Here is a 25,908-nt window from a genome sequence, read left to right as displayed (position 1 = left end):
AGGGAAATGCGATAATTAAACAAATTGACGGGGTACGAAATACCACGTCACAACTCCCCCCTTCTTAAGGAGGACCGAGGAGGTCCTTTGCCATTCGGAAACCATTGTGTTGACTACTTACTTCTGCAGGTGACTAGATGACCGTTAGAGATGTTAGAGATAGTTACGATAGATAGGATGTGATTGAAGTTCCATGCGATACCTGACTTGTTTGCGAGACTTTGGAGTGCAACTTACTGAATCTTGGCGACAGTATGATTCTAAAGGTTCTACTATTGACCTGATCGGTTGTGAGTGACGGAAGGGAAGTGATGAGCTAAATTTTTGCGAGAAGATAGAAAGGTAGTGGATTCGTTTGTTTGGTTGAAGGGTGTTGTTGCAGAGGAGTTCAGACAATTTATGCGATTTAGAGCGATATTGAAATATTGGCCTCATGTAAGGTGTTATTCTGGATAAAGCGACAAAAAAAAATTTGTAACCGTTATTTTTAAGATAATTGCGACGAAAAGGAGTTTTGACCTCAAGTTGTTACTGCGTTAAGTGACTAGACATCGCGAAGATGACGCGGTAGAAGTTAGGCGTTTATCTTACCGAGAGCGGGTTTCTTTAGTTTTTAATTTCTTCAATTTTGAAGAAGTCATGATGTTAAGGTCGAGTGTGGTTTTAATTTTTGGGCGTTATTTTGTAACCGATTTGCGAGAGTGGGGGTTAATTGATTCTGTGACGGTGAATACGACAGAATCCGGGAGTGGCTCGTGGGCACACAGTGAGTGATTGGGTACATGTGATAAGGTGGGTCACTGTTACTATAGTACCGAGAAAATAATTGTGTATCGATAATAAGATTATTTATTTACAAAAGAAAAAAAAATTTCTTTGCTAGCCTAGTGGCATAAGAAAAAAAGGAAACGAACAATTTTGCGGTATTAAAAATATGCGATAATAAAAAAATTGCGATAATAAGAAAAATGTCTGCGGTATCAAGAAAAAGCGGTAACATTGGCGAGAGGCTGCGATATGAATTGAAAGAGAGAAAAAAAAGAATATTAGCGATAATAAAAAAAATGTTTGCGGTAAAAAAAAATGTAACCTTAGCGAGAGGTTTTTGCGATATTAAAAAATGTTTGCGATAAAGAAAAATCTGTAACCTTAGCGATAGGTTTTTGCGATATTAGGTTATCATTAGCGGTATCAAAACAGTCGAAAGTCGCGGTGGGCGGTACCGCTGCCGCGCCGGGTCCAGTAGATGTCTGGCTTCCCCGGTGGCGGTGGAGATGTGCCCCGTTGTTCGCCGAGCGTCTTGGGTGGCGGGTGACACTCCGGGCACTCCGGGTGTAAGTACCCGTATACCCCGCACTTATAGCAGGCACGGTCTTCGGGCACCCTGTCTTCGCAAGCCGATACCCGGTGGCCGTATTGCTGGCAGATTCAGCATGACCCGTACGGGGATCCGCTGCCGACCACCGGTCGCGGATACCTCGGCCTCACCGGCGAGATGGCGGTTTGTGCTGGCCGGGGGGTGCTGTTCGCCGCCCGGGGTGCGGTCCTCTCCCGGGAGCTGCGGCGCTCGGGTGGGGTGGAGGTCCGTTTCACCCCCATCACGGTTGGCGGTTGGTCTGCGATGGTGACCCTCCTGGTCTCGCGAGTCTGCGTGCCTGACGAGCGCGTCTCGCACCGGGTGGCCGGACCCTCCGCTTGTGTCGCGACCTCGCCCCGCCCGAGACCATTCCCGGCCTGCGTACCCCGAGTGCTGTCGTCTGGGTGCGGGTGGACGATGGCTGATTGCCGCAGGGCCCTGTACCGTTCCGCCCGGTCTTCCTGGACCTCCAAGGCGGCTGTTGTTAGGTCCAGCCAAAAGATGGGGTGTTGGCGACGTAGCTGCTGCAGCAGCGGCTGGTGGCGAGCCAGCCTGGCCCAGCCCCTGGGTTCCCCAGCGTTCGCCTCGGGGAACTGAGGCTCCTGGTCGAATTCCCCCTCCGTCTCGCTTGAGTCACTTATGCTTGGCACAGTTGCGGTATCGGGGTTGTTGCGGTAAAAATTTTTTTTTTTTTTTCTTTGCGTAAAGTTTGCGGTATCTGCGAAAGTCAAGTCTAATTGTTACGATATGACTTTAAATGCCCAATATGAGTTTTCCCAATCACCTTGTTACTAACTACGTCACTGAGTTCAACGACTACAGGGGAGATGGTTCTGGTAATGCGATATGGTCCATGGAATTTCTTAGCCAGTTTGGCGCTATAATTTTGAGCAGCCGAAGAAAGAGTATATTGGCGTTTTAATACTAGCTCTCCCACGGAGTACGGTTGGGTCCGGTGACGGCGATTGTAGTAACTGGCTTGTCGTTCAAACGCGTCAGCCAGGTTTTCGGCGACCCATTCCCGCAACAGTTGGAGGCGTTCCATACGCTCCTTCCAGAGCTCGGGACTCTGTCTTTCCACTTGTACGTCGCCGTTGGCTATTCGCCGAAGGGAGTTTATTGGAGCTGGTGTCCGACCGAGATTTAAGAACGCTGGACTCGTTTGGGCGGAAGTATGATGTGCGGTATTGTAAGCGAAACGAAAGTCGGGGAGGTGTAGGTCCCAATCACAGTGTTCTTGTTCGAGGAAAGCGATAATCATGGTTTTTAGCACGCGGTTGACTCGTTCTACGGAATTTGCTTGAGGGTGATACGGTGGCGTCGTCGCGTGGGTTATGCGGTAGGTATCGGCAAGTTCTTTTATTGATTTGTTTACGAATTCGGTACCATTATCAGTCAGTAGTACTTGGGGGGCTCCCCAGCGTGATAAGATTAAATCGCTGAAGGCGTCACTAATATTACGACCGGTAGCCTTGCGCAAAAAGGCAAATCTCGATCCATTTCGTAAACAGGTCCTGAAAGACAAGGAGATAGGCGTAACCCGAACGACTGGGAGGGAATGGACCCATTATGTCGGCGGCGACTACTGTCCATGGTTGTTCGATGACCCTACGTCACATTAAACCTGCTGGGGCCCGTTGGTCAACCTTGCTTCGTTGCCAGGCGTCACAACGCTTAAGGTGTCGGACCACGTCGTGATACATGTTAGGACAATAGTATGCGAGAGCTAATCTGCAATAAGAGTTGTCGACACCTAGGTAACCGACTGGGGGTCATTATGTGCTTCTTGTAAGGCGCGAGAATGAAGATTTGCGGGTAGGACTAGTTTCCAAGCATCTAGATCTTGAACTAGGGTACCGATCATTGGATCTTCGCGATAAAAGTACAGCTTGTCCTCATCCATTTTCCAACGCGGAAATTTCTTAGGTTGCGATATTACTTTGGCTTTACGACGATCGTACCAGGGGTCATCCGATGGTATTATAACGGCGGCTACTTTGGGGATGCGGGATAGTGCGTCAGCAACTACGTTTAGCGCACCTTTACGGTGGATGATTTCGAAATCATAACTAAGTAATTCGAGAGCCCAACGGGCCAATCTCCCCGTGGGGTTTTTGAGATTATGGAGCCACCTCAGACTACTATGATCGGTAATGACGGTGAAATGGTAGCCCTCAATGTAAGCGCGATATTTATGTATGGCCCATAACACGGCGAGACATTCTAGTTCGGTCACCGAATATTTTCTTTCAGCGTCCGATAGGGTTCGACTGGCATACGCGATAACACGCTCCGCGCCATCTTGGGTCTGGGTTAATACTGCCCCGACTCCGACATTACTAGCATCCGTGTGTAAAACAAAAGGTACTTCAAAATTCGGGTAGGCTAAGGTTGGTGCGGTAGTTAAATGGGTTCGAATTTCATCGAATGCGGTATTTTGTTCTTGATCCCAAATCCAGTCCTGAGATTTCTTTAAGAGCCTAGTTAACGGTTCGGTAATTGAAGCAAACTTGGGAATAAAGCGACGATACCAAGATGCCATTCCTAGAAAGCGTCGGACTAACTTGACGTTAGTCGGTACTGGATAATTAACTACAGGTCAAACTTCATCCGGGTCTATTTGTAAGCCGTGTTTATTTACGAGAAAGCCGAGGTACTTGACCTCCGAGCGACAAAACTTACTCTTGTCAGGGTTGACTGTTAATCCCGCGGAATGAATGACGTGTAAGACATGTTTGAGCCAGTGAAGGTGTTCGTCAAAAGTTTTAGTAGCTATTATTATATCATCCAGGTACGCAAACGCATGTGGATCCATATCCGGCCCTATTAATCTATCTAATAGCCTTTGGAACGTAGCCGGCGCTCCGGTTAGACCAAAAGGCATCCTAGTGAAATGAAATAATCCTTTTCCGGGGACTATGAATGCGGTAATTTCACGGCTGTCTTCGGTAAGCCGAATTTGATAATACGCCTGGCTAAGGTCGATGGTCGAGATATAGCGAGCTGAACGAAGCTTGTCTAGGATACTGTCCATTCTAGGCAGAGGGTACGCGTCTTTCTTAGATACCTGATTGACTTTGCGGAAATCTATGCAGAAGCGATAAGAACCCTTTGGCTTCTTTACCATTACTATGGGGCTAGCCCATGCGCTATGAGATGGTTCGATGATGCCGGCTGCTAGCATTTTGCCTACCTCTTCGTCTATGGCCTCCTGTATCTTAGGCGATACGCGGTAAGATCTCTGGCGGATCGCGGGAGCGTTCTCTACGTCAATTCGATGGGAAGTGAGATTAGTTACTCCAATGTGTTCAGGCATGGGCGGTATTTCGGACTTCATAAAGGCTGCTAATTTGAGATTTTGCTGTTCCGATAAGGTGACTAAACCGTTCCAAAAGGGATTGGGAGCTACGCGTGGATCATTATTGAATGTGTAAATACGCTTAGGGTCATCCTGGAAACGCCAGGTCAATGCGGCAAAATCCACTACGATTCCAAATATCCGAATGAAGTCTAACCCAATGATACAAGAGAAGCTAAGACTGGGCACTAGACGAGCGGGAATATTATGGTACACCCCTCGTAGCATGACCAGTAAGTCCACTTCACCGGTAATCTGTGCCTCCTGTCCGGCGGCCATCTTGACCGGACCTAAGCGGGACGGTAAAATTGGAAGCTTTAAGGCGGTAACTAGCGATATAGCCTCTGGGCCAAGAAAGGTGTGAGAAGAACCACAATCAAATAGTGCTGCGACTGGTTGCGATAAAATTTCGAAGTTGAGAAACAATAGCGGAATTCTAGCATGCGCTTGGATCGGATTACAAAAATCTAACGATTCGGGTGACGGAGGGATTTCCGCAGTTCCCCGTTTGTGCGGCTTCATCACGGGTTTCCCGCACACTGGTTCGGGCACGTCACCTTAGGGTGCGTTCCACTAAGCGTTCGCAACGATCACGCTCACGACCACAGTTTTTCCCGTTCCACTTGCCTGCGAGCGTTACTGTCATAAGCCCAAGTGGAATAGATTATGGTTCGTTTTGAGCGTGGAGGTAAATAATACAAATGGCGAGCTAGTGAAAAGAAAACAAAATATTGAAGAGGTTAAGCTTTAATCTGTAAGCCTTAAAAATAAACTCAAATAATTATTGATTACACTGCTAATCAGGGTTGTATTTAATTAACTTACGTTCAAATATTATTAAAATGTCTTTGACGGCAACAGTTGGATATTTAGTAATGCGTCACAATAGTGCTCCAGAAAGTAGTAGTTCATCCAGTTCAGATGAAGAATGGTCTACAATTTTACAAAAATATGATTGTGAAAAAAGAAAACTTCGACCACGTATTATTGATTACGATAACGTAGTTTATCGTTATTTGGATGATGAATTCAAAAGTCATTTCAGGTAAATGGTTTCCTATCGCATACCTATAACATAGTAAATTAAGAAAATTTATCTTATGTAGGTTTATGTTGTTATTTTTAGACTTTCAAGAAATACATTTAATTATTCACATGACTTAATACGAGAAGATTTAGTTCGACACGTTCCTGGATGCCCTACAATTTCCTCCTATCATCAATTAATGATTGCTATTTGAGAAATGGCTACAACAGATTCTTACAGGTTACATCATTTTAGAAATAAACTACTTAGTCTGATGTAGCACAGTTCAGAAGTATGTTACTAAAATTTGGCCTTTTAATTTTATGGTAGATCCGTCTGCGACAGATTTAACGTAGGACGAGCTACTGCCGTAAGGGCTGTACGTCGAGTTTGTCATGCTTTATTCAGAAGAGCATCAAGATTTATACAATGGCCTACGGGAGATGTTGCTATTGAAGTAATGCGTGGATTTGAGAGAGCAAGTGGTTTTCCTAAAACAATAGGAGCCATTGATGGGACTCACGTTCGTATAAATGCTCCAAAACAAAATCCAGTAGATTATATCAATCGGAAAGGACTCCATTCTGTTCAACTACAGGTATTTAATTACTATTACATTTAAGTATATTAATTTTGGTATATAATTTAATAGATTTACAAGGAGTTAAGTTTGTTTTGTAGCTGGTATGTGACCACAAGGCTCTGATAACCCATTGTTATGCTGGAAATCCAGGATCTGTTCATGATCAAAGAGTTTTTCGTTTGTCAGAAGTTGCAGAGTACTTGAACGATGACAATGCATTTCCTGAAGACAGTCATATTTAAGGTGATTCTGCTTATGAAATACATCAGCACTTACTTACTCCTTATCGAGATAATGGACATTTAAGTGAGAAGCAGAAAAAATATAATTATCGTCAATCAGCTGCTCGAGTTACTGTTGAAAGATGCATCGGATTATTGAAAGGACGAATGAGGAGCTTATTAAATTGTCTACCAATGGCAAGAGTCGATTTAATGGCAGAGTATATTGTTGCATGTTGCGTTATTCATAATATCTGTATTTCACGAGAAGATGAAATAACTATTATCACTATACCCAAACCTAATGACGAAAATAATGGTAATAATTCACGCGAAGTAAGACGTAATGCAGGAATTTTGAAAAGAGATATTATAATGAATTCTTTGTAATAATTATGATGATTAATTGTAAACTATGTTTCCGTTCGGAATGATAATTCCTTAGCACTTAAAATCATGAGAATGTAATGAAAGTTTCTTTGGCAGTTGAAAATTTTTTCAAAGAAAAAAAAATATTTTCACGGAATATGAAAATTTCAAATTTTCCAAAAAATTTGTTAATACCATAATAATCTTAAGTCAATAACAAAAATTGAACATAAAAATTGCACAAAATTGAATTTTGTAAATATGAAACTTTATCAATTATAATAACATAAAATGTATTTTTTGGTTTTTAATAAAAAAAAATACTAAATAATCGTGAAAAGGTTATAATCTAGTTTGTACGTAGAATTTGATGGTTTAAAACTTTTTTTTCAATTGAATTTAAAAATATTAAAACTTATTATTAAGGAATTATTATAACATTAAATGTACTTTTTGGTTTTTAATAAAAAAAAATACTAAATAATAGTACAAAGGATATAATCTAGTTTGTACGTATAATTTAATGCTTTAAAATTTTTTTTTTTTAATAAAATTTAAAAATATTGAAACTTATTTATAAGGAGTATTTAAAATTTTTCATTATTTATTAGCTAATTTTTCTAGAACGTTGAGAAATTTTTCATCCATTTCCATTCGCTCTTTGTGTCTTTTATTTTTCTGTGCTTCGTGTTCTTCTTTTTGCTTCAGTCTTTTTCCTAATAAAGTGGCAACTGGTGTCTTCTTTGATTCTGAAATGAAATTCCATTTTTTACAATATTTTATTGGAACAAAGCTTTCAGACGGAATTAACCTACTTATTGAACATCCACTATCAGATCCTCCCATACTATCATTAGTTTGTAATGATTTTTTTGATAAACCCGTAGAAGATGCAACGACAACTGGATCACACCAAGCTTTTTTGGAAAAAATCTCTTCCATTATCTAATAACAGTTAATGATACATTACGACGATTGGAAAGAAATAATGTCTGTATTATTATTAAAAAATTCGCTACATTTTAAAGCTAAGAATACTATTAAAGAATTTATACGAACATCAAAAAACTGCCAAGTCCTTCTGTCATTTCCTTATTTATTATTATGATCTTTAATAGATTTGTAAGTTTTTTTTAAGCTTTGCAGCTTTGAAGAACATTGTGGTCCAGTTACATCATGTCCTTTTACCTTCAATTCTTTGGCAACTTTTTCCCAAATTTTCTTTTGGGATATTTTTCCACTATAAAAATCTTTTTCCAATGCTCTATAAGACTCTAATAATAACAAAACACAAGGCGTGCTCCACCTATACAAAGAAGCTGAAATATAAACAAATGCAATTACAAAGTTAATTAACTCCGTTACATACTACATGTAATAATGAAGATAATTATACAATTGATCATTGTTTATGAATACCTTCGCTTTCTTGAGTTTCAGAGTTGGAATAAACAGTATCTTCTGTAGTGAGGAATTCTTGATCAATAAATTGATCTGTGTCAGCCTCAGAAAATTGAAGATTTTCATCAGTAAGATCAACAGACGTTGATGCTTGTGGTTGTTCGTTTAAAGCTTTATTCAAAAGTCGTGTCGCAAATTCTGCATCTATAATAAAGATAAAATTTTCATGAGTGAATGTTTGTAATAGTAATATTTGTCATAGTTTTTTAAATAAAAAAAATCACAAAATTTCTAAACATCAGCTCACTTAGTTTTCATTCATAAAGATAGGTTATGTTATTGGGAATTAAGGGAAAATGAATATATTTGTATTCATTATAAGCTGTAATTAATTTTTTTAGAATTGTTTCATATAATTATATTTACCTGTAGATGCACGTTGAGCATCTGCTGCAGAAACATCCACATCTACTGAAATATCTTTTTCCGCATTATATAGTGTCAATGTCACGGTCGCCATTTTTGTGACTTTTAGTTTTGAAAGTGCCGCTGACTTTTTCAACGCTCACTCCGACCCACCTTTTGAGATGGGTCGTTGTGAGCTTCGCGTGAGCGTTAGTCATAACGTCATGAATGACGTTTTCGCCGCGACCACAACGACCGCGGTCGTTATGTGGAACGGCTAAAGGAGCATTTTGATCGTTGTGAACGCTTAGTGGAACGCACTCTTAGTGTACCCTACTTTGCCAAACCGGAAACAGTATAGACCGGTCGCGGGCTCGGGACAATTCGCATATCGGTGACCGGGTTTTCTACACTGGTAACAGATTAGCGTACTTCTCGGACTTGGCAGAAAAGGGTTGCCAGCGACCTCAGGAAAGTTCTTCGTGATTTTCGCGGTATCCGTCTGAGCCGTAGTAGCGGTAGGAATGGTTGGTGCACTGGTGTCGTGACGACTATTGAATCGCGGTGCTTTACTACGGGATTGCGCACTTCGACCGTTAGGTCTATTACCCGGTGTGCCACGATTAGGTGTCGATTGAGCATATTGGGTCGCGTTCGCTAATTCCGCCTCGGGTTTCGGGCCTTCCCCGAAAAGGTTGAGTGCTGCGAAATTATTGCGAGAAGGCCTTGGGTTTCTTTGCCCGCGGTAAGCTAATTCGGGTAGTACCGATAGTTCCGGTGTTGGCGGTGCTTGGTAATTATTTGCAGCCCGGAAGCTAATTTCTATCCGACTCGCAAGGTCTTCTAACTCATCAAGGTCCTGCAATTCGTCTCGTCGAATTAAAATTTGTAATCGCGGTAGTAAGTTGCGGTATGCGTAATCTAATTGTTCCTCTTCCGCCCACGCGGGTCTCAATCTATCGAAATACGCCCTTATATATGTTAAATAATCGGAGACTGACTCGAATTCACCCTGGGTTCGTCTACGAATCTCCTCCCTCAATGCGAATTGTAACTCGGGTTTGACAAACCTACGACGCCACGCGGCTTTAAACTCTGCGAAAGAATGCCACGTTTCGCGTTTGTTGCGGAACCAATAAATTGCGATACCTGACAAAAAGAAGGGGATGCTATTCAAAATATCCTCGTCGCGAATGTTAATGAGCGATCGACCCTCGTCTTTACGTGCGAGAAATGCTTCGGCGTCCTCGTTACGCGCTCCCGAAAACTTGAGGTTCCATTTCCTCATAACTTCATATGCTGCTAACGCTGTCGGTCTAGACGGTGATGCTAAGTGGCTATTCACGCTCGGTCGCGGGAAGTTATACTAGCTGTCTTCGAAACCCTGGTTGCGGAAGGCAGGTCTCCGCAGCGGCGGTGCGTCGCGATATTCATAAGGTGGAGAATTCCCTGTGCGGTAGTCAAATGGTTGCGGATTCGCCGGGTGATACTCCCGTGATCACGTGAGATCTCAAAGGCGGTTGCTGAACGAGCGCCGGTTTAGCCGGTGCGTTATTGCCGGGAAGGAATTCTGGCGGTATATTTCGCGGGCTAATTCGGCTAGGTTGCGGTTCCGGTGGCTGTTTCCGAATCACGCTGGTTGCTGACGTATCGGGGTTACTGTTCGACGGTCGCGTCACGTCACGAATTTCGTCGTCGGTATAAGACGCGGGGTTGATTGGTTGCGTCTGTGTAGGTAACGTCATGTTATCGCTGTCGTCTGTCGGTGTAGTCATATTAACGTCGTCGAGAGTAGGGGGGTCGTCCATGCCTAGGCCGTGTTGTTTACAGTAATTCGTCAGCCGTTGACGACGGACTGGCAATATACCTGTTATTGACAACGAGCGTCCTTCTAATTCGGTGTTTAATAACTCGGCGTCGGTCAAGGAGTCTACCCACGCCTTGACGGACGTGTGTATTGACATGAGAAGTGTTTACTAGCGATAGGTAACCCGAAGAAAAAGAAATTGCGATATTGACGGATTATTGAATCGGTTAAACTAGCGTGACCCTATAAAGCCGGAAACTGCGATATAAACAACGGGAGATTATATTACCCTACCCAAGCCAAAGGTTTCACAATAAATTTTGTCGCGCAAGAAGGTTAATATGGTAACCTTGCTGAAGAAATCAAAACACAGTGATCTAGCGAATCGATAACAAGTTTGATTACAACAAGGGATCACCCCTGCTATACACTAGACTGAACAGTTTATAAGGTCGGAATGTTTAGGTCGTATCGTATTATCCCTGAGTTTTACTATTGTTATTATTCGAGAGGTACGTCGGTTAATCTGTGCGGTATCCAAGTGTTTTTATGTTCGCGATAGTTATGGCAGTTATGTTGTGCGATATTTAAATATTTTTCGAATTTGCGTTATGGATAGCGGTTAAGCCGTGCGATATTTAGATATTTTTCGGATTTGCGTTATTGATGGCGGTTAAGCCGTGCGATATTTAAATAGTTTTCAGATTTGCGTTATTGATGGCGGATAATCCGTGCGATATTTAAGTAGTTTTCAGATTTGCGTTATTGATGGCGGTTAAGCCGTGCGATATTTAAACAGTTTCGAATATTCGATATTTTTAATTTAGCGATATCTATGCTGTATTCGGTCGCAATATGGAATTCTGATATTCAAAATTTGGTTTATATCCAATCTCGGTTGCGGTAATCAATTAATTTAAATATGCTGCTCAATTGTCTGAGTTCCTCGCAATTTTATCAATTTTTGGGGTTTCTGGGGTTCGTGTTCGGTTTCTTACTTTTCTCTGGTGCTTTGACAGTATGCGATAAGATTTGCTTTCACCACTGAATAAGATACTCCCTCTTTATTGGCGTGGCCCCACGTTGGGCGCCATTTTGTAACCAATTTTTGGTGTTGAGAGTAAAACGATAGAAATGAGGTAATTGGTTACCCTACGGCGCAGTCACTAACCTGAATAATTAGACATAGAGAGATACGATAAGGGAAAGATATGATTGTTGGGCGCCAGACGCACATGCGTCAAAGAGAATAGATAATTAGAGAAAAAGATAAAGGTAAAGGTGAAGGTAATAGGTAAAGGTAAGGTCAGGTTCTACGACGGTTTTGCATAGCTTGCTCAGTATAGACAAGGTAATGGTAGAGGGCCGGGGTCGAATCCAATAGATAAAATAAGAAACAGGTGAAGCAGAAATAGTATCGAATATATTGATTAAGGAGGTTTGGGAGTTAAGTCGAAATAATGAGATCAATTTAAAATTTTCAAGATCGATAAAAATACATGTAATACGTGTTGTGTTAAAATTTCAGTGATCTAGGGTGCATAGTTTATTTATAAAACGAGATTAAAAACAGGTCGTTTAACATTGTTATGCCATACCAGACCTCACACCAACTCTTGTTTTAATAAATTTCATTATAAAAAAATAATGAGAAAGGTTTAAAAAACTCAAGGTGTGAAAAAAAAAAATTGCAAACATTATTGAAAAACTAAAATTAAGTTGAGGGTGCTTGGTTATAAAAATAATTAAGTTTAAAAAATCGAAATTTCAAAAAAATAGTCAGCCATAGCAAATGTGGTTATGTTGACGGCAACGTCGCAAATGGTGGGTCACGTGGGAAATTCAAAATTTCAATGTAATAGGTTAAAGGAAATCGGTCACATAGGTCAAGGAAAGTTTCATAAAATTTTTATTATTTATTATAAAACATAACATAATTAAATAATGAATAACTTAATGCTAATATCCTCAATATTGCAAAAACTTAAACATTTTATAAACCTTTGGTTCTTAAATGATTTAACAAATTTTCAATAATTGTTTTAGTTTTAGTAACACGAACTTTGTCATTTTCATCTTTTCCTAATAATTTTTTTATTCCTGCATCCCCATCATCACGAAAAGTGTTGATTAAATCTTTATAGGTAATATCAGCATCAGCAATTTTTTTTTTAATGCCAGTAGATATGCAAGCTCCTAATTTGTTGAGTGTTTTTAACAGTGTAGCTGATTTTTCAGCATTACGAATACTCGCACTTGTATCACTCCAAGTTATACTGCGATCCATTAATTGCTTTGTTGTGATTTGAAGATTCTCAATAATTTGCACCAGCATTAAAACATCGTATACAGCATTATGCGCACCATCCGCAGAAATTTGTAGCCATGAAGCCAGACCTGTTAGAGTACACTTTCCTTTTCCTTCACGATTTGTTGCTGATTTAATAAGAGGCAGTGTATCTGCAAAACCTACAACCACAGACCCAAAGTCATCCGTCATAGTCATTTTTTTAACAGAATTAATAAGAATCGGAGCATCAAATTTGCAGTTGTGAGCAACTAAAACCACCGGATGCTTCAGTTTCGTTAGAAAGTTACGAAAAGCATCCAAAGCTAATCTCAGTGGAATTGATGGTACTCTAGTACCATTGAGTATTAATTCACCTCTAACATTTGTTAAACCATTTGCCTCAGATGCTTGTGCAGCAATTTTTGAGTAGGGTTGACATAAACTGAAAATTTGGATTTATTGTATTGAGCCGCAATCTGAAGAATATCAGATTGTTTTGAAAAGCTTGATGTTTCCAAATCAAAAAATACTGCAATAGGTTCTGAAACTTGTGTTCCATTATCATCAGCTTCATTGATCTCTTCATTTATACCCTCTGTATTATGACTAGAGTCGTGAGCAACATTTGTTGAAAGTAATCCCATATTAGATTCATACTGGATACCTTCCATATCTTCTTTCTTCTTGCGCAGATTAGTATGCTGTTCTTTCGAAAGCAAACGCCTTTTTTTAAACTCTGGACGTTTTGTTCTTAAATATCGTCTTTTTGCTTCTTTTTCTTTTCTGTCCACGTATTTAGTCGTGTGAAAGCCAGGAGATAAAAGTCTTTTCGTTGCAGCTTCTTGAAGGTATCTTTCTCCGAGATTTTTTTCACCGATAGCGCAGGCAAACCGAAAATCTCCAGAAGCCGTCCGAGAGTAGCATCGAGACTTAGGGTAATGGCTTGTCATAGTAGCATTCAGACTTTCGTTTGCTTGGCTAGATGCACCAGCAGCAAACCGATCCGCGTTATCTGCTAATTTCCTGAATATATGTTTCAAATCTTTATATAAATCAGGGCTCTGGAAACCTCCTTTAATAACTTTATGGTCATAAGTTAAAGGATTCTTCACATATCTACACTAATGGCCACAATTATTATGGTTGTTAAAGGCATGGTCAGGAATATTTCTTAAAGCATCAGCTACTTCTTTGGTATTTCCTGCATTTTGAGAAATTGCATATGTGAAACACCGATGCAGATATGACATTGCGTCACTTTTCAATTCCTTGTGAGCTTTGGCATATTTATAAAGTGTGTTTGAAACACCGCGACTAGTGTGATTTTTGTCCAAGAACTTAATCACTTGTGATTGGCTTGCAGCACGGACAGCAGCAATCGTTGAGCTGTCGTCATCTCCAATTAAAATTCCAACTTCAATATTATGCTCTTTAAAAATTTTACTACTGGAAGTCATACTTGCAGCAGCAAAAGGTTCCATAGCTTTTGCACTTCCAACGAAGTTTAGCCTACAATCGTGGTCTGATTTAGGATGACCTAGGGCACACATTCTACAACCACGATTTGTTGTTAAATAATCTATGGCTTTACCAGTTTCCCTACCCAAGAATGCTGCATATCCATTCATACTATCGTATGTTCTTCCACTTCTTTTTGTACTGTAACCCATATCATACGACGCAGCAACACGTACAGTACTATTATAAGATTCTTTGGAATTTGAGAAATGACTTGACTCAGAATGATTACTTCTTATATTTTGATTAATCATCTCAGGCTCAATTATCGCCATCGTTGTCTCAAAATTTGTGGATGTATCAGCTGGTGTTATCGCAGTCTCTGACAATCCTGTATTCCACTCTGGTAATATAAAATTAGACGGTGCACTTTCTGGTCTGCAATAACAGTAGAAAGAAAAGAAAAGTTACGGGATGGAAACAGGAAAAAGTTGAATTAGATAAATATTAATAGATAAAAAATTTGTTGGAGGTAATTGATTCTTTTATTCAGTCGTTGTAAAAATTTAGAATACAAAAAAATTATGTAAAAAGTGTAAAATTATTATAAAAATATTTTAATGATCGATTTAATTAAATTAATTTCATTAACACCAAGTAAAAAAGAATATTTTACTTCCTGTTCATTAATTTTGAGTATAATATTTACAAATTATGACGGTTTTGAATTCATAACTTCGATTTAAATCCTTATTTACAATTTTAAAATCTAACAATTCTCACAGTACAATTTTGCAACATGACAATACTTTAAAATCCTTGATCATCTAAGTATTGACTGTACAATCGAATACTAATTTTTTACAACATAAAAACATCTAAACTGACAATGCTTACAATGACTGTTGAATCCTATCTGAATTTTCAATCGTCATTTTACGTTCAACTTCAGCCCATTTATGACAACTTTCCTTAGCCACTTCTTCAACAGCTCTTCCCATTTCATTTTCATGTGACTTGAAAGTTTTGGAATTAATTGAAGGTATATTAGCAGAGGCGAACATTTTATTGAGATGAGTTGCTCCAATCCCAGAGTGAAGTGCGCCTGAAAAAATATTATACATAAATACTCTTTATACATTAAATACTCTTTAATTTATTCATTCAATTATATAAAATTTACAAACCTATTGCAATCTTGGAATTTATATCGAAACGTCGCCTTTTAGTCATTGCATCTGGATGTTGCTTGTCAGTAGTAACTTCGTTTAAAATATTGCAAGCTGTACACAATACATGCCAAGTCGAACCCAAGCCACGTCGTTCTTCTCTTTTAAGATTTTCTTCGAAATCCAGCAATGCCTTGCAATGTACGCATTTTAGTTGTTTTAGGAAATGACAAACTTCTATTATTCTCCTTCCTGGTACAATGTCAGACAACTGAGAGGTTAGATCGCATGTTTTCTTTCTTTTCTGTCCGTTCTTGCATTGAGAAATACGTAGGTTGTAAATTTTTTCGTTCACTCGCTTTCCTTTCCAATAATAACGCTTTTCTCCGTCACTCACTTTTTATTTATTCTTCAAAAATTTTATTTGTGTAAATATCACTGTCTGAATAGCATTACATGTTACCATACACACAGGCACATCACCAACACGAATAGAACAGTCGACGCATGCGCAACCGCGGTAAAATTTGCTGCGTTGCCAGACTTTTTACAAAATATTTAAAATTAAAAAACTTATTATTTCATATAAATTAAAAATGAATTATGAATTATTTTATAATAATATGGTCAGTTAATTCATAAAATATTATTTTGGTAAGCTAAATGTAATTAAGGAAGTTCATCTGGTACCGAGTTAGTCAAAAGAAAAATTATTACGACTAGCGTAGTCCCTTCGATAAGTTTGGCAACGCTGCAACCAGGCGCGACGCCCGACGGCGTACCGCAGCCGCAGCCATGTGTCAGTATTTTTCTCTTGCTTCCATGCTTTGCACGTTAACCTCTTAAACAATGGAAGAAAATTCGAAGAAGAAAGCGTTTTTCTGGAAAGGAAAACAGGTCACTGAAAAAGTGTACAATTCACGATTGCGACTTGTGAAAGTGGGAAAAAATTTGAGGAGCGTTTACGGATGCAGAAAAGAAAAAGTTAACCTCAAAGAAAGTGCAACTGAATCGGATAACCTCGAAGGCCGACGTATTATGCACTTGAAAACTGTGTCCAAACATCTTTTCTGCAAATGTCACAAATGTGATGCAGTGGTTCCTCTGAGCAACATAGTCGATGAAACGCGAATCGGATTAGCGTCGATATTCACGGTTCAATGTGAAAATTGCCGAGGAAAAATCAGATTTGCCACTGATAAAACACACGATGTTGAAAAACAGAGTACACGAGCCAAAACGAGTAAACATTACGATGTCAATAGCAGAGCAGCAATGGGTAAGATGATATATGGTCTTCAAAAAAAGTACCACATATTACGATATCAATCGTCGTCAGTAAGAAAATTCAATTATTTATTCTAGGAGCTCTGAATGGTGGTATGGGCAACACGCATATCAACAAAATACTGGCTTCATTGAATATTCCTCCACTTCATATGAATTGTTATAATCAGTAGCTTGTTTTACGATATCCTGCAGCGATAGCCCGGTATTGGCCAAGGCATGTACATTTATGTGCGAGGTTTTGTGGAGTGGGGGGATTGCAATTGAGGATAAGTCGGTGGAAATATTAAAATCAAGACTGAGGGATACTTGACTTAGATCCAAGGTAACTTTGGGGACGTAGGAGAGGGTCTCGGTAGATTGTGAGCGTTTCGAAGTTTTGAGAGTGGCCTCAGAAGTACTAGCCGTACACAGGTCGTCTAGGGTGATAATGCCTGAACCGGAAAGTGTGACACGAGAGGTCTGGTCATTTGGGCAGAGAGTATGAAGAGTCTCAGGAGTGGAAGCTGAGAAAATCCAAGAATTAGATGTTGATAATTCCGTCCAGTAGGTTCCGTCGAATGCGGTCAATCTGATATCACATTGTTTCGAAATTTTTCTGGACGGGTTCAGAAAAGGTCCACCTCGCAGAGTTTGTGAGTCGACGGTCGGAAAAGCGGTTGTTTCAACTTAGATATGAATTTTCCTAAGGATAAAATGCATTTACTAAATTTGGATTCCGAGATTTGAAAGTACGACGCTCGGTTAAGTGCTATAGCTATGTAGTCGCTGCCAGGTTGAATGTAAGCGAATTTGTTATTTACAGAGTCGTATGTCTGTCTAACGGGGACGGGAAGCAGTCTGTACAGGTCAAAAGCCTCGGAGTTGAGCAACGGAATAGATATCACATAAAGCAGTCTGGGTTCGTAATACGCTATGTCGATTTTAGAGATTAGAATCAGTTCTTCAGCGTAATTTGGATCCATTGGAATAGGAAACTCTATTTGTGGTCTGAGTGACTGGATATGTTTAAGACTGGAAATAATTTGTTCTGGTGATAGAATGTTAGGGTGGACGATACCTTTTCGAGCGAAGAGGATAGCGTTTACTAAGCTGGACAGGTGAGGTTCGTATTCGTTCAAGTGTCGGTCCAGGTCAATTAGTCGGTTAAGTAAAGTCGTTCTGAAGGTATTGTTGGCGATTAAGGCTTTTGAAATAGCTGCATCAGTCGAGAGGGCCGTGAGTAATTTATGTTGTTCGCGGTCGTGGCTTATCATGCTGTTGATTTCTTTCCCGTAGACCCCCAACGTTGACTGTACGATATTTGTCTGTTTGTTAAGCAGGGATGCTAAGTGTCTACTGTCGTTGTACAAGTTGTCAATTTTTTGGTTAAAATATTCTCCGTCTTTTACGTCTAGGGTGCCGAATAAGGATTTTGATACGCTACCAATGAAATTAATCGCGCCTCGTGTTCCGCGATGGTGGGCTAATTTAGCAAGTTCGGAGTAAGTGGATTCGCCTGTGCGATGGCCAACTAAATATTCTATTCGGTTTTGGTATAGTTTCATGGTTTTTATTCTATCAGCCAACATTTGAATATGGTCGCCGGTGTAACAGTAGTTTTTGGCGACAGAGCATTTACCTTCTATTATGGTTAAGAAATCTGATGCTTGGTCAAGTCGGTCGAATAAATATTGGAGGTCTATGTAGTTCAGCAAAGTCCATTCTTTGTTATATGTACGTAGGTCTTGCAATTGTTCGAAGAAGATTCCCGGGTTCTGATTCAGTTGCTTAATCGCGACGTTAGTCGAATCGTCTGTCTTGCTGTCGAGAGCACTGCACCTGCAACGACATGCAAGAGTATGAGACGTAATGTGACGCGATCGCAGGCAATTTGGTAGCATGCTATTGTAGGTTGTACTGTAGTAGCTCTTGAAGGGGTTAATGCGGGATTTTACTATGTACGTGCGATTTTCAGTTTATTGAGATGAACTATTTTAGTTTTGTTTAGCGTGAGGTATATTTCGGCGTTAACGTCATCTATTATTCGTTTGATTACATACGGGCCTTTATAATGATCTTGGAATTTTGACCTTGTTTCGTTCAATAGGTAGACAGTTTGTCCTACTTCAAATCGTTGTGGGTTGATCGTTCTGTCGTAGTGTTCCTTACTTTTCTGTTTAGCTTGTTTCAGGTTCAACGCGGCGCGTTTACGGGTGTCTGTGAGATTCGCTATTAGATCGAGGAGGAATGTATCGTATGTATGCGTGGATGTGTTGCTTAGTATCGCATCTGTCGGTAGTTTAACTTCCGAGCCGAAGATCAGCTGGTGAGGTGAATAATGTGTACTGTCGTGTTTCGCTGTATTATTGCAGAAAATGGCGAAACGTATGAATTCATCCCAATCTTTACCTTCGTTGGTGTAATGTTTGATGTATTCGGTAATTACGAGGTGACTTCTTTCTAATGAGCCGTTTGATTGCGGGCTATAAGCGGTTGTTCGTAGTTGTTTAATTTTGAAGAGCCTGCATATTTTTTTTAAAACGGTACTCATGAAGTTTCGTCCCTGGTCAGTGAGTATAGTTCGTGGAGATCCATAGCGCGTAATGTATTCTTTAGCGAATACTGTCCCTATCGTCTTTGCCGTAGCATCGGGAATTGGAATGGCGTCTAAGAACTTGGTCAGATTGCACTGGATCGTCAAAAGGTAGCGGTGATTCGATTTCGTAACAGGGAGTGGACCAATTGAATCTAGAGCTACTTTGTCAAAGGCCTCTGCGGGCGTGTCAGTGATTGCCATGGGTAATTTTGTTTTGATACTGACTAGTTTTTTCCTCTGGCAACTGCCGCAAGATCTGATGATATTTTAAATTTGCTTTTTCATATTTAGCCAAAAATATTTTTCTCTTATTTTATTGAAAATTTTTGTAACGCCTTGGTGTCCTCCGATCAGTGACTCGTGGTACTCTTTGATCATGTCTTCGCGTAATCGTTCGTCTAGTATAATTGTAGTATTTCCACAAAGTGTTACTCGAATGTCTGAATCCGCAAAAATGTGATAAATGAGTTTTTTAAAGATAGATCGTAGAATATCATCAACTCCTGGTCCTGACATGGGGAATGATATGGACCGAATGTCTAGTCCGGACAAGATAATCCTCAAGTTAACTAAAGTGTAGAAAATGTCGTCAAGTCTGCCCGGGTCTGATTGACGTGGTTTCACTACGAGGGTAAATATGTATTTGTTGTTTTTCAACCGAGTTTTAATTACGTCGGATATTTCTGGATTCTGGTTTTGAAAGGATTCCATGCTTATTAGATTTCCGTCTATCAACTGTTTTTCTAGTCCTTCTGTCCAACCACAATTAGCTGATACGAAATGAGCGTAATTGTCGCACAACATGAGAAGTCCGTCATTAGTTTCGGTTGCGTTGGGTGTTGGTTATATGTCTATTTGATTTTGTATGAAGTAATCTAAGCAACAAAAGTTGTCATTGTCAATATGGGGGCGGTCCGGTTTTCGCTCTTCGGGAGTGTCGCGACGTTGTCAGCCTAAAGGTGGTAGCGTTGCCGTAGGTACAACGGAGGCATCGCTATCCGTGTCTTCAACAGCTGACTCTGGATCATGTGTCACGGAGTCACTCTCCGAGATATCAGTTGGGTAGCGCGAGGGAGTAGAAACCGGAGCATGTCTTGGAGCTGACCTAGTGCCGGTCCGACGCATTGGCCGACGAGTTGAAGGGGAAGCAGGGATTCTGGGTGTTGATGCGTCTGCTTCAGATTCAGAAGATGTCGAGTCATAAGTCGGGTTTTGATAATTACAAATGGTGATCGTTATGTCGGAGTCTTTGAATATGTAATGGATCATCCGATTAACGAGGTTCCAGTCTGACTTATCTAAGCCGCAGCCTAGTTTTGGAATCGAGAGCGATTTGACTTTGTCTTGTTCTAAGCAATTCTTTAGATTTACTAGGGCGTTGAACAGTGTTTCTTCAGTTGGTTTCTGGTAGTGGTATTTTTTGGTTACTAGATTGTAAATGAGGCGGTTACCATGTGGCAGTGTCAATGCGTTCGTTACTTCAGGGTCTAGTTGTTGTAGTTGATCTCGGGTGATTATTTTCCTATTGATTAGTTGTCCCGCGACTCCTCGTGATGTCTTGCAGTCTGCCGAGATGCAGTGGGCTAGGTTATCTTGTCTGTCGAGGAGATTGGCGCGTATCTCTTGAATAAATTTACTATGCGTTAATGGTAGGTGGTTAAGATCTGTTACGAATTCCGTAAATCGAGGGGCGTAATTTCGTCCTTTACTGGTAGTGGCTTCGGGTGTCGGCTTATTCAGTGTGTCGGACTGTTCTTCACGTATTTTAACACTACGACCATGGGGCTTACCGGAGTTTTGGTTTAATTCAGATGAGGTGAGTGGTTGAATTCGTTCCGTAGTTTGCCTGATCGTTTTATCGACCACGATCGGTGCCTCCGTTGCGCTGCTATTGTCAGTCATACTGGCACTTGAGTCAGAGGTAACAGTGGAAGTCGAAGTGTCTTGTAATGCTTTGTTACGTCTTCGTGGGGAAGGGCTGGTGGATTCATGTGCAGATCCATGCGCTCGTATTGGGTGCTGGTCTACATGCTTCACTCGCTTGCGAGCGCCGGTGGATGAAGATAGCGTATCCGGTTTGCGAGCACGTGTTGGGTGTTGGTGAGCTATTTTGGTGCGTTTGTGAGCGCTGGTAGACGAAGATAGCGTATCTGGTTCGCGAGCACGCGTTGGGTGTTGGTGAGCTACTTTGGCGCGCTTGTGGGCGTCAGTAGATGGGCATTCTGTATCGGGCCGTGGCCGTTTTGAGGTAATAGGTAGAATTCGGAAAGAGTCGACAGGTAGATTTCTGGAAAGCGCGTCTGCGTTAGAGTTCGCTATTCCTTTTTTATGTTTTGTGACGTACGAATATTCTTCCAACTTTAGTCTCCAGTGCATTAAACGAGAAGTCGGGTCCCGTACGTTTTTGATCCACTTTAGTGGTTCGTGGTCTGTTACCAGAGTGAAAGTTCTACCGTAAAGATAAGGACGAAAATGTTTGACGGCGTAAACGACTGCTAAGAATTCTTTTTCGGACACCGAGTAATTGATTTCGGCCTTTTGTAACACGCTCGATGCATACGCGATTGGTAAATCCTCGCCATCTTTGTCTTGACTAAGTATTGCTCCTACTGCATACTTTGAGGCGTCGGTTGTTAGGACGAAGGGTTTTTCGAAGTCTGGATACTGCAGTATCGGTTCTCGACACAGACTATCGCGTAGTGTTTCGAACGCAAATTGATGTTCTGCTGTCCATAGGAAAGGGCTATTCTTCTTCAGCAAATTATTAATAGGTCTAGCAATTTTTAAAAGGTCAGGAATGAATCTTCGGTAGTAGCCTATCAAGCCTAAAAATTGTTCGATCTGTTGAGGATTCTTGGGAACTGGGTAGTTTTTTATTGCTGATATCTTCTCCGGATTAGGTTTCAATCCATTTTGAGTGATGACGTGACCTAGGTATGCAACTTCTTTACGCAGAAATTCACATTTATCTGGCTGCAGGGTTAGTCCTGCATCAGACAATCTCTTCATGAGTTTCCGAAATTTGGTTTCGTGCTCCTCCAAGGATCGGGAGTAAATGACTATATCATCCAAATAGACAAACATATCTGTACCCTGTAATCCCGATATGATCCAGACCGGAGAATTGTAAGGAGATGAAGAATGTGTGATAATGTTCTGATCAAGGAGTTTGGTCACTTGTTTTTGTATTTCGTCTTTGTGTACTCTTGGGTGTCTGTATTGTTTGGTATGAATTGGTGCGTCATTGGTAGTAGGGATCGTATGACTGACTAAGTTTGTATCTCCCAGGGTGTCACCCGGGAGGAAAAATTAATGGTTGAATTCGATAGCAAGATCAACTATTAATTGTTTTTCTTCGTCGTTCAAATGATCCAATCGTAAATTTTCTTTCAAAATCTCAAGGCGTCTCGAATCGTAATTTGGGGATGTGGGAAGACCGCGATTTTCGATCCTTTGTTTTTTTCGTGTAAGACCTGTGCTAGTAAGACCTGTCCGCTGCTTGCAGTACTTGTATGCGTTGGGTGTGATTTTGCACTGAGCGTGGCGGTGCTCGCGAGTTCATCGACTTTTTCTAGTGTTACGACTGGTCTTCGTATTTCCACAGCTGATTCGTTGGAATTTATTGCATAAACGTGAGCAAACCCTTGTTGGTTGGTAAGCAGGGCCTGTCCCAGGAAAATGTTAGCGCCTACTTCCAATTGTTCTATCCCGTTTTTATCAAGGGATTCGAAATTTTTAGTGCAATCACCTGAGCCGTTCGTGGTGGTATCAATATATAGTCTTCGTTCAGGAGTTTGAATGGTTTGCTAGTATTATTCGGTATTATTTTTTTTTGTATCAAAAGATATCGTTGCATTTTCGTTTCGTAAAAATATCGATCCTAAGATTCCGTCTTCTTGTATCGGGAACAGATCGTCGACTATATGGAATATATGAAGGTTGTCACCGATTTGAATGCTAGTTGTTCCCACTACTTTTATTGGTTCGTGTATAGCACTAGTAACGTGGATCTGACCTTCGAGTAATTTACACAGAACATGCGGATGTATTGCTCAGAGTTTAATTATATTTACATCAGCACCGCTGTCAACTATAAATGTGCTGGGTTGTCGTGTGAGTTCATCGGTGGTTATTTGAACCTTCGGTGTTTGTGTGACAGATGTTATGAGGATACGCGGTGGTGTTTTTGTGTTGGTTCTATGCCTGTTAAAGGGGATAACGCCGGTTTCGCGAGAGATAAGGTAGTTGTTTTTGAAACAGATAGTCGCCTTTTCCGAACGTAAGAAGTCTGCACTTAGTATACCGTCTTCGATGATAGGGAAGGAGTTATCGACAAGATGGAATTCGTGACGTGTATTAGCTAACTCGATGTAGAGACTTCCTATTGTTCTGATGGATTCTTCCGTTATCCCTGAAATCTGCCTAATGTCCGTCTTTGTGACGTGGACTCTAGGGTCGATTTTATCGATTTTTAACAAATTAATATTAGCGCCAGTATCTACTTTTAGTGTCACGTACCCATTCAAAGACTGTGGGCATTGTGTTCGAATCTGTGGAGGGCCAGATTCCATTCGTACGGAGCTGACGTTTGGTTTGGACGCTGCTCCGGTTTGAGGCAGATCGATGCGTCCGCGCGGCCGTCCCTGAACTCGTTTTAACGGCTCGCGTTGCCTGAATATTCGCGATGTTGCTTTGCTTCGTATGAAACTTCCGGGTGGACGCCTGCATCGCAATTCTCGTTCGAGTAGTCTTGTGTTACGTAATTAACCCTGAAGTTCGATCGTGAAGGATTTGGTGTGTTATACTGTTGCGAGCGTTGACTGTCATTTCGCATGTGGTCTAAAGGTTGGTTTGTCGGGTCTCTTGCTCAATATTGGGTATTGGGATTGTTCTGTTGTTGACGATTAGTGTTATTTTGGAAAACTCTTGAATCTTGGTGGATTTTTGGATTCTGGAGATATTGGGACCGATTTGAGCGGCACTTATCGTTTGAGTGGCCTTTGCGACCACACTGCGTGCAAGTTGTGTTGTTACGCTGCCTCGTTCTGCACTCTTCTATACTATGACCTGCCTTTTTGCAGTATCTACACACTACTAATACGGAAGGTTGTTCAGGACAATATTTATCGATTTGATCGGTTAATTTACATATACTATATTCTATATGGTTTTGTGTTTCGTAGTTAGTATCACGGTATGAGGCTAGTTTTAGTCTATCTGATAATAGTTTTTCAGTCTTGGTGGCCGTGTCTATAGCCATTTGTAGGGTTTGTGGATTCTTATGAGCTACTTTTATTTCTAATTCGTCTAGTAATCCTTTGATAAATCTTAGTCTCGCGGTCTCTTAGATATTTTTCTTTAGCACTTGAGCATCACTGATAGATTCTGAGGCATCTATTGATTCGCACGCTTGTCTTAACAGATGTTTTATTCTAGCACCGTAATCTAGAACACTCTCGTTTCGCCTCTGTGCCGATTGTGCGAGGTCTAGCTGGATATCTGGGAGGTGTTGTTTAGATACGTAGGCCTGTTTTAGGTAGTCTAGCAAATCTCGAAGAGAATCCGGATTATCTGACTCTATATATTTCCTCGCGTCGCCTTCGATTTTCGTGCTAATGAGTGTAGAGAATAAATTCAGTTCTCTGGCTGACAGCTTGTTTTTCGCATTCTACTTTAGTTATGAATTCATACACGGGCATATCAGTGCCATTGAACGTGGGTATCAAAGCCAATGCATCTTTAGGAGGCAGGTGCGGAAAAGTGCTTTCGGTAGCCATGTTGTAAATTTTAATCTAGGATTTGTCGACTCACAAAATGAAGACGAGGAGAAGGAATGGAAGAAAATGTTGCATTCTTCCGTAAGGATGTTGGTCTAGCGATTTCGTGTCTGTAGGCGGTGATGACGTCGGTGTGCGTTGTGTTGTACTAGAAGTCGTGAGGAATGGAGATGTCGTCGTGGTAGCAGCAGGAGATAGTTTTTCAGCAATGTGGATTTGGAGATACGGATTTGTCTGTGACGTTCGTGTGAATCAGAGATCGTTGATTGTGTTAAACGTAGAATATGGCTTTCAGAGTGTCTTCAACACTATCACACAGTGGAGATATTGGTTGGATAGACGGCATTGCCGTCTCACGGGCTTCTCATCGGAAGCAAAGGATTGAAAGGGTGAACACAACATCTACACACTACAGTCTCCTTACAACGTGCATGCAGAGAAGAAATTCTTACTCATACATATCGGGCACATGAAAACAAATTTGAACTCACTGGTTATGAGAGAAATTAACGACAACAGAGTCAGCGCGGCTAGGTGGTCTAGTGGAGTAAGTCTCCGGTAAAGCATCTCTAGATACCAGTTTCGATTTCTGGCTCCGTCGTTAATTTTTCGAATTCACCAGTTGTTCAAATTTACATATTTTCAACAAAATTCTCTCGTAGATTAATGATTTGCACATCCGCGTCTTATTTATTAGACGGCATTGCCGTCTCACGGGCTTCTCATCGGAAGCAAAGGATTGAAAGGGTAAACACAACATCTACACACTACAGTCTCCTTACAACGTGCATGCAGAGAAGAAATTCTTACTCATACATATC

The 25,908-nt window shown here is 40.8% G+C and overlaps 1 protein-coding gene and 1 long non-coding RNA gene across 7 annotated transcripts; one reads left to right on the top strand and one right to left on the bottom strand.

The window, feature by feature from the left end:
• The first annotated feature begins 5,280 nt into the window (after positions 1 to 5,280).
• Positions 5,281 to 6,773, top strand: LOC124182990 (putative nuclease HARBI1). 5 transcript variants are annotated; one of them, XM_046570925.1, is made up of 4 exons: positions 5,621 to 5,760; positions 5,889 to 5,982; positions 6,073 to 6,340; positions 6,424 to 6,706. In XM_046570925.1, the coding sequence occupies exons 2-4, from the start codon at positions 5,960 to 5,962 to the stop codon at positions 6,565 to 6,567; spliced, it is 435 nt and encodes a 144-aa protein (XP_046426881.1). In that variant the 5' UTR covers positions 5,621 to 5,760; positions 5,889 to 5,959; the 3' UTR covers positions 6,568 to 6,706. The 5 variants fall into 5 exon arrangements, with proteins under 5 accessions (XP_046426855.1, XP_046426845.1, XP_046426864.1 ...); XM_046570916.1 differs by having other exon boundaries at positions 5,628 to 5,760; positions 5,842 to 5,982; XM_046570899.1 differs by lacking the exon at positions 5,889 to 5,982 and having other exon boundaries at positions 5,281 to 5,760; positions 6,569 to 6,773.
• A 748-nt stretch (positions 6,774 to 7,521) lies between these two features.
• Positions 7,522 to 8,839, bottom strand: LOC124185407. Of its 2 annotated transcripts, XR_006871395.1 has the most exons (5): positions 8,624 to 8,839; positions 8,335 to 8,520; positions 7,975 to 8,234; positions 7,731 to 7,860; positions 7,522 to 7,664 (listed from the first exon to the last, which is right to left on the bottom strand). It is a non-coding gene; the product is annotated as an uncharacterized LOC124185407 (long non-coding RNA). The 2 variants fall into 2 exon arrangements; XR_006871390.1 differs by lacking the exon at positions 7,731 to 7,860.
• Positions 8,840 to 25,908: the final 17,069 nt, after the last annotated feature.

The sequence above is a fragment of the Neodiprion fabricii genome, chromosome 1 (assembly GCF_021155785.1).
Source record: "Neodiprion fabricii isolate iyNeoFabr1 chromosome 1, iyNeoFabr1.1, whole genome shotgun sequence".
Taxonomy (NCBI): domain Eukaryota; kingdom Metazoa; phylum Arthropoda; class Insecta; order Hymenoptera; family Diprionidae; genus Neodiprion; species Neodiprion fabricii.
This window is presented reverse-complemented; position numbering and strand designations above follow the sequence as displayed.